At 39.0% G+C, this 13386-nt stretch overlaps 6 protein-coding genes across 6 annotated transcripts; 4 read left to right on the forward strand and 2 right to left on the reverse strand. All coding sequences in view use genetic code 12, as the record gives it.

Moving 5' to 3' along the window:
* Positions 1 to 506: 506 nt before the first annotated feature.
* Positions 507 to 1994, forward strand: CANMA_000235 (uncharacterized protein; the record flags this gene model as incomplete). The annotated part of the gene is made up of 1 exon (XM_051814405.1): positions 507 to 1994. One exon carries the CDS (start codon positions 507 to 509, stop codon positions 1992 to 1994), a length of 1488 nt encoding a protein of 495 aa, XP_051674070.1.
* Positions 1995 to 2287: 293 nt separating this feature from the next.
* On the forward strand, positions 2288 to 3832 carry VMA2 (H(+)-transporting V1 sector ATPase subunit B; the record flags this gene model as incomplete). Its single annotated transcript, XM_051814416.1, has 1 exon — positions 2288 to 3832. One exon carries the CDS (start codon positions 2288 to 2290, stop codon positions 3830 to 3832), a length of 1545 nt encoding a protein of 514 aa, XP_051674071.1.
* An 87-nt stretch (positions 3833 to 3919) lies between these two features.
* Positions 3920 to 6319, reverse strand: ACO2 (aconitate hydratase; the record flags this gene model as incomplete). The annotated part of the gene is made up of 1 exon (XM_051814427.1): positions 3920 to 6319. One exon carries the CDS (start codon positions 6317 to 6319, stop codon positions 3920 to 3922), a length of 2400 nt encoding a protein of 799 aa, XP_051674072.1.
* A 593-nt stretch (positions 6320 to 6912) lies between these two features.
* Positions 6913 to 7308, reverse strand: CANMA_000238 (uncharacterized protein; the record flags this gene model as incomplete). The annotated part of the gene is made up of 1 exon (XM_051814438.1): positions 6913 to 7308. The coding sequence occupies one exon, from the start codon at positions 7306 to 7308 to the stop codon at positions 6913 to 6915; it is 396 nt and encodes a 131-aa protein (XP_051674073.1).
* Positions 7309 to 8533: 1225 nt separating this feature from the next.
* On the forward strand, positions 8534 to 10861 carry CANMA_000239 (chromatin modification protein; the record flags this gene model as incomplete). Its single annotated transcript, XM_051814449.1, has 1 exon — positions 8534 to 10861. The coding sequence occupies one exon, from the start codon at positions 8534 to 8536 to the stop codon at positions 10859 to 10861; it is 2328 nt and encodes a 775-aa protein (XP_051674074.1).
* Positions 10862 to 12098: 1237 nt separating this feature from the next.
* RBR1 (Rbr1p) lies at positions 12099 to 12506 on the forward strand (the record flags this gene model as incomplete). The annotated part of the gene is made up of 1 exon (XM_051814461.1): positions 12099 to 12506. The coding sequence occupies one exon, from the start codon at positions 12099 to 12101 to the stop codon at positions 12504 to 12506; it is 408 nt and encodes a 135-aa protein (XP_051674075.1).
* Between the last annotated feature and the right edge of the window lie 880 nt (positions 12507 to 13386).

The raw sequence follows: 13386 nt of genomic DNA on the forward strand, positions 1-13386 counted from the left end.
ATTGGGTGTAGCAATAGCCCCCGTGACGTAGAGTTGTGGAATAACTTTACAATGGAGATGAAGTGTTTTTTTTTACAAGCAGTTTACAATGCAAGCTGGTCTTGAGACTCTATTTAGAAAGCTTTAAATGACGTTCCCTTCTCTTGAAGTTAAAGTGTAATAAATTGTAAAGTTTAGTTGCAAAATGCCCAACTCTTTTGCACTTCTCCCTAGAGCAAAAATCAATTCATTAATAAGGAGGTACAACTGACGTAACAGATCTTATGTATGGCAGAGGATGGAATCATCCTTTGTTCTTAATGCATTTCTTTAAAGAACGTTATCACTTTATATAGCTGTCTCTGCATTTTGTGCATCTAGGCACTACCTGTCTCCAGTCTCACAAAACAAAAAGATTTTGTCGTGCAAGTGACACACACAACATGCCGTAACTGTTATCAAAATCCTCCCTAAAGCAAACCCCAAACTCCTAAACATTCTAAACCCCCTCATGCTGTACATGTGTTATGCAACAGAGGAAATATGAGTCGTTGTCTGATAAAGATCACCAAAATCAAGCGGACTCCAGAACCTTGAAAAGATTGCAGAATCAGGCAAGACAGGATGACGAGCAATTGGCAAACTACGAAGGGCAAGTTAATAATATATTTAAGATTGCATCAGTTTTACAAAGCGGAAATGACAATTCAAAACAGGTGGCTTATGAGCTTCACGATAACTTGCAGGATGATACCTCCAAGCCTTCATTGACCTCAGTCACGGCATTAGCCATTCAATTGAACAAGTTGAAGATATTGGACACTAAACTACGAGTGGACTCTATAGAATTGGCAAAGAAACTGGCGCAAAAGAAGGTGGACAACTTGAAGAACAATAATGAAGAGATAGAAAATCAGATTGATTCAATACGATTAAAGATTTTGAAGAAAGAATCGGAAATGATTACAGATTATTCCCACAAGTCAGAAGAGTTGGTGGCAGAGATTCGTGATTTTGAAATGACCAAAATTACGCAAGTGCAACGCCAATCCAAGAAGATTCAATTTCAACACTTTAAAATTTTACTCGAAATAGCGTTGCAAAGGAGGGATGGTAAAAAGTTGTATTTCCATCATCAACCGATCTTAAAGCTAGAGGAGTTTCTTGGATACAATCTTTTAGTTATTAACCAATTCCTTGAAAGACTTGTTGTCTTGCAAAATCAACTATCGATTTTATTCAACATCCAACTACCGCATTCGCGTGTCTTAACAAAGTACCTACCTGATTCCAAATTCTACGATCTTTTGAAAAGAAAAGAGCTGATGGTTACTGGACAACAGGATTCGATACTTGATGATGACGCAATCGAGCAGAAAGAATCTACGCCTATGGACATTGAAAATGTTACCGGAAAAGTAATCAAATTAGGCGATGCGTACCAACTTCCCTTGTCTTCGAAAACCTTGAATTACCAACGTCGAGCAGCAAGATTGACGTCGCCAATTGAAGAACCGATTGAGCTCAATAGCATCCCTATAATCAGGCAAAACAGTTTAAGCTCATCTGCTACTAGGAAGATAACTATTCCTCATCGAATAATCAACAAGCCGTTCAACAAGTTATCCATTAAGGACTTTCTCGAGTTTTTGGTGGTGATTGTGAGGATCATTGCCAACTTTCAAGTATTGTTGGCGATTTTGGCGATTGATACCTCTGATTTCAACCTTGAAGATTGGTGCAATTTTGAAAAATTATTAGACAAACTTGTCAGCTTTGATGAGTCGAAGCATAGAGTTGAGCTCAATTCACCGATTAGCATGAGATACAATCTGAAGACCAATTCCCATGATTTGATGCAGCAAGTATACAAGTCGATAGTAAAGTCGACCTTTGCCCAAAAGCACCACAACAAAACACTCGCATTTCAAAATTTGAATTTCAACAATTTGTTCTTGAATGAGTCAAAGACTGGTCATGGTGACGATTGGGATTTAATAAGTGAAATCTTGTAAGCTGCAGTGGTTGATTAGTTGATAGTTTCAATATGTTGTATGGATGATACATTGTATGACAATTTTAGCTCTTTTGTGTAAAATGAGGACTTTTTATATTGGTGTATGGAGCTTCTTACTTTTTTAGCCCTTTTTTCTGAAAGTTGAGCGACAGAAAATCGACAAAGCACGCAGAATTCTTATCAGAAAAGACAGTCGTTTATCCACTTTTGTCAGGCCCACCCAAAACCCATCTCAGACGCAAACCAATCTTTGATAGAGCTTCTTCGCAGCGGTAACTACCTAACATAAACATGTCACTTTCAGATAAAGAATTGTATGAATTGAATAAAAAAGCCGTCACTGAGGGTTTCAAGATTAGTCCTAGGATTAATTATAACACCGTTGGTGGTGTTAATGGACCATTAGTCATTGTTGACAATGTCAAGTTCCCTCGTTTTAATGAAATTGTCAACTTGACTTTACCTGATGGTTCAGTTAGACAAGGGCAAGTGTTGGAAATCAGAGGTTCAAAAGCAATTGTTCAAGTTTTCGAAGGTACTTCGGGAATCGATGTTAAAAAGACCAGAGTTGAATTTACTGGTGAAAACTTGAAGATCCCAGTAAGTGAAGATATGTTGGGAAGAATTTTTGATGGATCTGGTAGACCTATTGATAAAGGACCCAAAATTTTCGCTGAAGAATACTTGGACATCAATGGTTCACCAATTAACCCGTATGCGCGTATCTATCCTGAGGAAATGATTAGTACTGGTATTTCTGCCATTGATACTATGAACTCTATTGCCAGAGGACAAAAAATTCCTATTTTCTCAGCATCAGGTTTGCCACATAACGAAATTGCTGCCCAGATTTGTAGGCAAGCAGGTTTGGTTCGTCCAACTAAAGATGTCCATGATGGTCATGAAGAAAATTTCTCAATTGTCTTTGCGGCAATGGGTGTCAACTTGGAAACTTCAAGATTCTTTAAACAAGATTTCGAAGAAAATGGTTCATTGGAAAGAACTTCATTGTTTTTGAACTTGGCTAATGATCCTACTATTGAAAGAATTATCACTCCTAGATTAGCATTGACTACTGCTGAATACTTGGCTTATCAAACTGAAAGACACGTTTTGACAATTTTGACCGATATGTCTTCATATGCCGATGCGTTGAGAGAAGTCTCTGCTGCTAGAGAAGAAGTGCCAGGAAGAAGAGGTTACCCTGGTTATATGTATACCGATTTGTCGACCATCTATGAAAGAGCTGGTAGAGTTGAAGGTAGAAATGGATCCATCACCCAAGTTCCAATCTTGACAATGCCTAATGATGATATCACTCATCCAATCCCTGATTTGACTGGTTATATTACCGAAGGACAAATTTTCGTTGATAGACAATTACACAATAGGGCCATTTACCCACCAATTAATGTGTTGCCATCGTTGTCACGTTTGATGAAGTCCGCCATTGGTGAAGGAAGAACTAGAAAAGACCATGGTGATGTGTCCAACCAATTGTATGCTAAATATGCCATTGGTAAAGATGCTGCTGCTATGAAGGCCGTTGTTGGTGAGGAAGCATTATCAACTGAGGACAAATTGTCGTTGGAGTTCTTGGAGAAGTTTGAAAAGAACTTTATCAACCAAGGTGCCTATGAAAACAGAACAATTATTGAATCGTTGGATCTTGCATGGTCATTGTTGAGAATTTACCCTAGAGAATTGTTGAACAGAATCAGTCCAAAGATTTTAGATGAATTTTATGGCAGAGATAGAGGTGATGACGATGAGGACGATGAGGATGGGGACGATGAGGACGACAATAAGAAGAAGGATACATTGATTGACGCTTAAGGGTGTTTACTCATCATTCATTTCTAATGCAAACTTTCTTTTTCTATTGTCGAAGTTTTTATAAAACAATAAATACATATACACGAATCAAGCGCTTGACTCTTGCTTTTTCAAATTACCAATGTGATTAATAGCTGATCCGGCTTTGAAAAACTCAACTTGGTCCTTTGACATTGTATGCTTGGCCGAAATTTCAAACTCAGAACCATCTTTCTTGATAACTTTTAATCGTAAACCTCCTCCATTATTTCCGTCCTTGGCAATCATATCTTTCAAATCAATTGTGGTTATCAAATCACCTGCCAGTATCTTATCATAATCCTCTTCATTGGCAAACGTCAATGGTAACATACCTTGTTTCTTCAAGTTTGTTTCGTGGATTCTGGCAAAAGACTTGACTAAAATGACTGAACCACCAAGGAATCTTGGCGATAAGGCTGCATGTTCTCTTGCTGAACCTTCACCGTAATTGTGTTCGGCAACAACAACCCAAGGTCTCTTGTCATCTTTCCATTTCATCATCAATTCAGGAATGCCATATGAGTCGCCATTCAAATCGTATGCTTTATTGACTTCACCAGTCTCCTTATTTACAGCTCCGATTAAAGTGTTGTAGGAAATGTTTTCCAAATGACCCTTGTATTTCAACCATGCTCCTGCTGCTGAAATGTGGTCTGTAGTACATTTTCCTTCCACTTTAAGTAAGACATTGGTTGACAATTCTTCACCACCCCATGGTTCAAAAGGATCTAATAGTTGCAATCTATCTGAAGTAGGGCTAACACTGACGGGAACTTCTGGCTTTGGTTGAGGGTTTGGTTCAGGGTAGAATTCTGCTCTACCTTTGATGAATCCTTTACTGGGCAAATCGATTCCCTCTGGTGGTTGAAATCTAAACTCTTTACCATTTTCCAATTTGATACTATCAGTTATTGGATTGAAGTTGACGTCACCTGAATAAATCATGGCCGTGACCATGTCTGGAGACGTCAAGAAGTTCATGGTGTTTCTATTTCCATCGTTTCTAGCTCTGAAGTTTCTATTAAAACTGGTGAAAATTGCATTGGATTCAGTGGATGTCTTGGGGACATCAACTCTATCCCATTGTCCAATACAAGGACCACATGCATTGGCCAAGACAATAGCACCGTTTTTCTCAAAGGTGTTTATGAGTCCATCTCTCTCAATTGTTGCTCTGATTTGTTCTGAACCTGGGGTAACGAAAAAGGGAATCTTTGGCTTCAACCCAGCTGCTTCTGCTTGTTTGATAATAGATACAGCTCTTGACATATCCTGGTACGATGAGTTTGTACATGATCCTATTAAACCAGCTGAAACAGTTGCTGGCCAGCCTTCTTTTTGGGCAGTTTCTCCAAATTTGGAAATGGGCGTTGACAAATCGGGAGTGAAAGGACCATTAACGTGTGGTTCCAATTCAGAAAGATTAATTTCAATCACTTTGTCATACTCTGCACCTTCATCGGCTTGTAAAAATTTGAACTCCTTGTTTACAGCAGCGGCAGCATTCGCTACAGGTTCTCTATTTGTTTCAGTCAAATACCTCTTGTGAGCTTCTTGGTATGGGAAAATTGAGGTGGTGGCTCCAATTTCAGCTCCCATATTGGTAATAGTAGCCATACCAGTACATGATAAGTTAGCAACTCCATCGCCAAAATACTCGACGATGTATCCTGTACCTCCTCTTACAGTCAAGATACCTGCCAATGTAGTAATGACATCTTTTGGTGACGTCCATCCCGACATTTTTCCAGTTAATTTCACACCCATAATCTTTGGCGCCTTCAACTCCCATGGCGTTCCTGTCAAAGCATCAACAGCATCGGCACCGCCTACACCAATGGCAATGGCACCAAGACCACCGGCATTTGGTGTATGCGAATCAGTGCCCAACATCATCAACCCTGGGGCCGAGAAATTTTCCAATACAATTTGATGAATGATACCTGATCCCGGTCCCCAAAATTGTATACCATATTTCTCACCACAACTTTGCAAGAAATCAAACACTTCCTTGTTTGTGGCAATTGATTTCGTCAAATCGGAAGAAGCACCATCTTTTCCCACAATCAAATGATCACAGTGGATCGATGCTGGTACAGCAGTTGAGCTCATACCACAGGTCATGAATTGTAGCAATGCCATTTGAGCTGATGCATCTTGCATTGCAACCCTATCAGGATTTAATTTCAAGTACTCTTTACCTCTGATATCAAAAACATTTGAGGACGTAAGACTCTCCTCGGGATTACATAAATGCGAGTACAAAATCTTTTCGGCGAGGGTCAACGGCTGGTTGTTGACTATTTGTTTAACTGTTGCAAGTTTATCAACTAGTTTGGAGTATGGTGGGGTTCTAGATTGGTACTCTGGAGGAACAGGGTAACTGAATCCCTGGGTCGCTAAACACCTTTTGTGGAGCTGTAATACCGCAGTATTGCTCTGTCTTATGACTCTAGCTTTTAACATGGAGAAACTGTGTGTAGTTCGTTTGGTAAAATAGTGCTAGAAGAAAAACTGTTTGACCAATGGATTTTAGATAAAACTTGATTACTGATATGCGTGAAAAATTATAAAATTATTAATTTAAATTAAGAAAACAAAAAAAAAAAAAAGTTTTTCACTTTCTTTCTCTCTTTCTCTGTTTATGACTCAATTTTAATGATTTTGCCGCGTTATCAGATTAGTTACTCAATAAGGAAAATCATATGGTAGCGTAACTCGATATATCACTTCAAAGACTAGCAGTTGAAAACAAGTCAAACATTTGCCTCCCAATGGATCGAACTTACATAAAGCTTACTTATTCACTTCCTAGTATTCGTCGTTTCCAACTGGATTTAAAAGTTGGTGGCAGGCACTTTTATTGTATACTATCTATAATGAAGTCAACTATACAACAATTGACCAGGTTATTTCGGGGGATATAGTAATACTCCTCCACTTGAGTAACTCTGGCAAGCTTAATACCATAGATGAAAAGTTGTCACTGCCTATCTATAACTAGTAATAATTTGCTGTACTACTTCCCGGCAAACGAATTGTGACATCACACTTCAAAATCACAACCCTCTCCATGCTCTACTGACCCATCCGCAGTCACGTATGTTGTCATCTTTAGCATCAACTTTAAAATTACTGGTTGGATCATCATACTTTTCTGATATACCTTCACCTGCTGGTTTCGATATGCAAATGTACCTTCCATCCGGCAAAAAACATCTTAATTGAGACGATGGATATGGACAGGGACAAAACTTAGGTGATTCAACACAGATTCCAGTATCAGGACATAAATACTTGTTACATTGTGTGTTGAGCATTAAGTTCTCATACTCCTGTGGATTTTTAACCCCTTGAGCGTGTTGCTTAGCCCCGCCGAACTGGTTGTTTATGAAGTCGAAAAGGTTTGCTGATGCAACTGTTATAAGTAATAGTAGTGAGACTAAATGTAACATGGTGTCTTCTTGGGATTGTTCTGGTACGATTGATGAGGAGATCAGTTTTGATAACACGTCAAAGATTTTTCAGAGTTCGCATTTGTTTCAAATGAGGCGCTACCGATTGACCAAAATAACAAACAACATATTATGGGAAAACAAACACGAGTAGAACTAGAGAGAGATGTTGAATAAAAAATACCGCTGTTCTCAGGATGCACCAACCCATATACCACTTTCATCAAAAGCAAAAAAAGAGAAGAGACGTATGGTTTCTTGCATAGCAAAAAAGAAAGCAGTAAACCATTTTAATGGTGCAAAAACAAATGGGGCGAACTGGGAATCGAACCCAGGGCCTCTTCGAAATTTATTGCTCAGGCTTGAGAATACCCAAACGAAGAATCATACCACTAGACCATTCGCCCAATTTATGTTTTGAAAATGCTTGAAAAACATTTTACCAAAGCAAAAGTGTAAGATTTCAGCTTAAAATTAAGTTGAATATGTAGAGTTGGATAGGTTGTAGGGAGCTCGTTGTGTTATATAGTAATACACACTTATTTGAATAATACTTTAATAGAGAGGGAAGTTAAGGAAATAGATTTTTAATGACGTAACGTTTTTTTTGAAGTTTTTGGTTATTTCGCATCAGTTTCATTGAAAAGTTGTTTTACAGTTCATTTTCATTACAAAATCGTAAAGAACTCTTGTGATACATTAGTGGATTGTTATACAGCTATGAAGTATACTCTACAGCTACTAACCTTTTCAACTCACATTTTTGCACAATGCACTCCCTACAAACTCTTTTTTCTGAATGGTTGCAAAATTTCTCAACAATAGCATTATGATACCTTCAGTAGATGTCACCTTTATTTTGAAAGAAAAAATACTACTCGTCATCATATCGGTCTCATGGAACAAGTCTGAAAGAAGAAACTGGCATTGGCTGCTTTTCAGGGTGCCTAACGTGTTGGTAATGTTTTGACAAAAGCATCACTGCCCAATTTGCACACCTTAAAACATCAAACACGCTTTAGATATCTACAAGATACACCCTCTCCCATATGCTCTTCATCTCCTACACCTCCATATTTTATTCAGCTGCTACCAAATTAATTTCATTTCGCGACAGAATAGAACCGAAAAAAAAAAGAGAAAGAAAAAAACCAAAATTCGAGGCCAAAGCTGCTGGAAATTGCATTTGAATACAAACATCATTCATCAATTAGAGTGATTAATCATGAGCAACGAGTTAAAGCGAACGCTGTCTGATGTCCAACAAAATGCAACAGGTGTGCCCACAACAAACTCGCAGAGTGCGCCTCAATCACAAACTGCACGTCCTTCACAACAACAACAACAACAGCAACAAGTCAGAAGCAATCAGCCTCAGTACTCCCAGGCCGATTTGAATCGAATAGTGCTCGACTACTTGAACAAAAAGGGCTATCACAGGACAGAGTCTATGCTTCGATTGGAAAGTACTAGCTCGCCAACGCCAGCAGCGGCTCCTGTTACACCATCAACCACTGAATTAGCTTCACCCGGCGAGCTAGTGGTCAATATGGAGGAAAAATTGAGTCAAAACGACAAGGAGTTGAGGGATCTCAAAGAAAAGCAATCAAAAGTCGAGCGTGAACTACAAGAAACAAAGGACCGTGAGGCAAGGTTGGCCAAAGAAGCCGACTTGAGACAATTGAAAGCATTGGAAGCTAAAACTAGAATTGAAAATGACCCCGATACTTACTTCACGGCTTATTCAATGCTCAGGAAATGGGTCGAGTCTTCGTTGGATTTGTACAAGCCCGAGTTGTCGCGAGTTTTGTATCCGTTGTTTATACATTGTTTCTTGGATTTGATAACAAAAGGGTATGATGCCAAAGCAAAGCAGTTTTTTGACAAGTACAAGTCGGATCATTTGATATTACACGGCGTGGAAATAAGGAAGTTTGCAGGGTTGTCGTTGCCTGAACATGTACAAGAGAATGAGGTGGCAGTAGCTTACCGAAAACACAGATACAGAATATTGGTATCAAAGACATCACTTAATTTGTTGTTGTATTTCCTTCATGAGAATGAGGCTGTTGGCGGTGCAGTTTTGATACGCATGATCAATCAATATTTGGATCCTGTGATCTCTAAGAATAGGCCTGACAAGATTGATCAAGAAGGTGAAGCCAACCCAGAGGAAGGTATATCTGAATATTTTGCCAATACAAATGAGTTGGAAAAGTTCAACACCGAAAAGGAAGTGAAATTAGGGAAGATGCCGTTGGATTCCGAAGTCAGCAAAGAAGTTGAGGCAGAGTTGAAGGTGAAGGATGAGAAAGTAGCTCCTGTGAATGACAAGACCCTTAGTGAAGAGTTTCAAGAAATGACGACACCGGATGCCGACTCACCAGCCAAGGATTCATTGCCGTTGCCCATGAAAGATGCAACTGATATCAAGAAAATACTTTTGCAAGTTGAAGACTCGAGATCGAAAATTAAGTTGGGAGCAATACAAGCCAGCTCTCCTTCTGTTTGCATGTACAGTTTCTACAACACAAATAATGAAATGACGTGTGTCGCTTTTAACGAAGATTCGACACTAGTTGCAGCTGGCTTTCAAGGCAGCTATGTCAGAATATGGAGCTTGGACGGTAAGCCACTTGAGTCTGCACTTAAAAAGGATCGCAAGAATCATCAGTTACCAGAGAATTCGAGGAAGTTGATTGGTCATAGTGGGCCCATATACGGCATTTCATTTTCCCCCGATAATAAGTTCCTTCTTACATGTTCGGAAGATAAGACGATACGCCTTTGGTCTTTAGATACATTCACGGCGTTGGTGTCGTATAAGGGCCACAACCAGCCAGTATGGGACGTCAAATTTTCACCATTGGGACATTACTTTGCAACAGCTTCTCATGATCAAACCGCAAGATTATGGGCTACCGATCACATATACCCGTTAAGGATATTTGCTGGACATATAAATGACGTTGATTGTGTTGAGTTTCATCCAAATTCAAATTATGTCTTTACTGGATCAAGTGACAAAACTTGTAGAATGTGGGACGTCCATACGGGCCATTGCGTGAGAATATTCATGGGCCATACAAACTCCATTAACTGCCTTGCTGTATCGCCTGATGGCAGGTGGCTTGCCAGTGCGGGTGAAGACAATGTGGTTAATTTGTGGGACATCGGAACCGGTAAAAGATTGAAAACAATGAAGGGACACGGGCGATCATCTGTATACTCCTTGTCATTTTCGCGCGACGGTACCGTCTTGGTTAGCGGTTCGGGTGACAATAGTGTGAGGGTGTGGGATGTTAAAAAGAACACCAACGATGCCGGCCCAGAGCCGGAAGCGTTTGTAACTACAAGCAATGGCGAAGCTAGCGAGGATAAGAAGAATCAACAACAACAACAACAGCAGCAGCAACAACAACAACTAAGCAGGAGAGATGTAATTGCTAGTAGCGACCACATGACTGCATTTTTCACTAAAAAGACTCCAGTTTTCAAAGTCCATTTTACGAGGAGAAACCTTTGTCTCGCTGCAGGTCCATTCCAGGGGTAAAAGGTGCTACTAAATGAAGAAGAAAAAAGCAAGCATTTCCGTTTGCATTGTGGATATTAGCTTTAATGTACGATTATTTTCTTTCCCCTTTTTTTTTATTTTTTTCTACTTTGGGTCCTGATTATACCAAAAACGTCTTGGCAACCTTAACCTTTAATCTTCGTGGATATCTAGTCACCTTCAGTACTAAATGACAGGTCCAACTGCTACTTTAATGACACCGACGTTACATTTAGTCAGCTCAATACAACAAAGAATGTTGCAGTTTTATCGAAACATTGCTGCGGCTATAAATAACACACGTGCTCGTTTTTTGTTGCTATGAAATTCCCGGCTATTAAATCTTATTTTACAGACTCAATATTTACGCCCATCGAAATAGGTTTTAACAATAGAAACAGCAAACCTAGAGTATTTATCTATCTTGGATATTTTCTACACGTTTTTAATGACGTATATGTGTAGAGGCAAACGCAAATCTCTTGAAGAATAATGGAGACTTTCAGTTTTAGTCGAGGGGCCTGGTAGATTTTAAAAAAAAACAATGCTAGTTACTACCCCTCGTCGTGTAAGGATTTGAAAACCAGCTATAGCCCTATTGTAAATCTGCTTGTCGCAACCATTAATCTTTTCTCAAAGCAAGAGCCGATATTAGGAAAAAGCACTGACTTAACAACGATGAATTGTGGTTCAAATAATTCTACTGGTTGGTTTTAGTACATGTTGCCTAAAAACACAAAACCGTTTCACTAAAAAAAATACAACAAAAAATAAAAAATGAGTTTGGCGTATAAGCGGCTAAATATAGAAAATGTGTATTTTTAGAATTCCTTTTTACACAGTTGGTTTCTAAACTTAGAATTATTTTAACTACTAGAAAACGGCACCAACGTGTGAGGGAGAGATTTATATTAGAAAATGATTATCTAAGCCACAATCTTTTTACACTTGCTTTTTACAAGACGCATTTTTGTACCCCAGAGAAAGAACTATTGAGGGAATTTTCAGCGGGGTGTAGGTGTGGATGGGTAAAATGAAACACAAGAGTGGCAGTGGTACTGCCTGGTTTTAGAAATTGGTTTTATTAATAGCAATCATAGATTAACAACACAGGTTTGCTGTGAACAATTGTTTGCTAGATACATTCTTGGTAAACTTTGCCTATAAATATCCGGTCAATTTCTTTCAGTCATTTTAAATTATTTTTAAGCTTGACTCACCATCTAACTCATCAACTATGAAATCCACTACTACTATTATTACTTTATTCGCAGCAATTGCTACCGCTTACGCAGCTGACTCCTCTTCCGGAGGTGCTGCATCCAAGGCTACCTCAGCAGTAGGATCAGCTGTTTCAAGTGCTACTTCAGGCGCCTCTTCAAAGGCTTCCTCAGCCGCCAGCGGTTCATCAGGTTCTGACTCCAAATCAGGTTCTTCATCAGGCTCTTCATCAGCCTCCAAGTCATCAGGATCTGATTCCAAATCCGGTTCTTCTTCAGCTAGTGCTGCTTCTAAGTCAGGATCAAGCTCCTCTGCCGCTTCATCTGGCTCATCAAAATCTTCAAAGGGTGATGCTAACGGTATGGGAGTTGCTGGTGTTGGTGCTGGTTCATTAGCTGCCGTTGCCGGTTTGTTGTTGTTGTAAGAGAGAAAGTCTTTTACTGCTTAAATAAGAGCTTGCAAGTCGTATAGTTCATTTAATAATACAAACAAGTCCTACTTCAAACACTTTAGTTAAAACTCTTTAAATTGTAGCTCAATTGAATTGATATCTTTCAAGGTGTGCTTTTCAATCAAGTGGCGATAAAACTCACACGTCGTCTGTTTCAGGAGACTTTTTTTTTTGTGTGTCTCTCTTATAATTTGACAGACTAATACGAAAAAGCCACTCAAGAGTCTTGTTTTTCTTGGCAAGGAACTCAGTTGCTTTTTGTCAGAATTACCTAGTGTCTACTTAGCCCCCAATGCCCCCGCTATGGTTTGCCTATGCCCATTGTGACTCTGGTAATTGCAGAAAAAGGATGCCACTAATGAATGGACAAAAATAGGGGGAAACATGTTTTATTTGTGGAAAGTTTCTAAAAATAAATACTAAGGGAATTGGCTCGGATACACACCGGAAAGAGAGGCTTAGTAACAAATTACAATAGTGACATTTAATTCGATAGAAAAGTGTCCCAGAAAACATAAAAGGACGCGTTATTTGTGAATAGAAGAGTTGTTTTGGTACGTAGTATTTCCTATGAACAATCATATCATCTTCCACCCTTAACAGCAATCGCTTATCTTAAAAATGTATAATCTGCTGAATCCGTGGGTTGTCTAGGGTGTTTTTTACAAATTTCACAAGAGTGGTAAAGAGCATAGAGCAAAGGGAATGCTCCACTTTGTCTGAAAGCTGAGTGGAAAGATTGTAAAAAAGCACTCATCTCAGTATTATAGACAATGCTTAATTGCTTGAGCAAAAAACACCCGAATTAACATCTTTTAGAAGCGGCCTTTGAACAAAAAGCTTCATCTCCATT

The sequence above is a fragment of the Candida margitis genome (assembly GCF_024628925.1).
Source record: "Candida margitis strain CBS 14175 chromosome Unknown scaffold25, whole genome shotgun sequence".
NCBI classification, from domain to species: Eukaryota; Fungi; Ascomycota; class Pichiomycetes; order Serinales; family Debaryomycetaceae; genus Lodderomyces; species Lodderomyces margitis.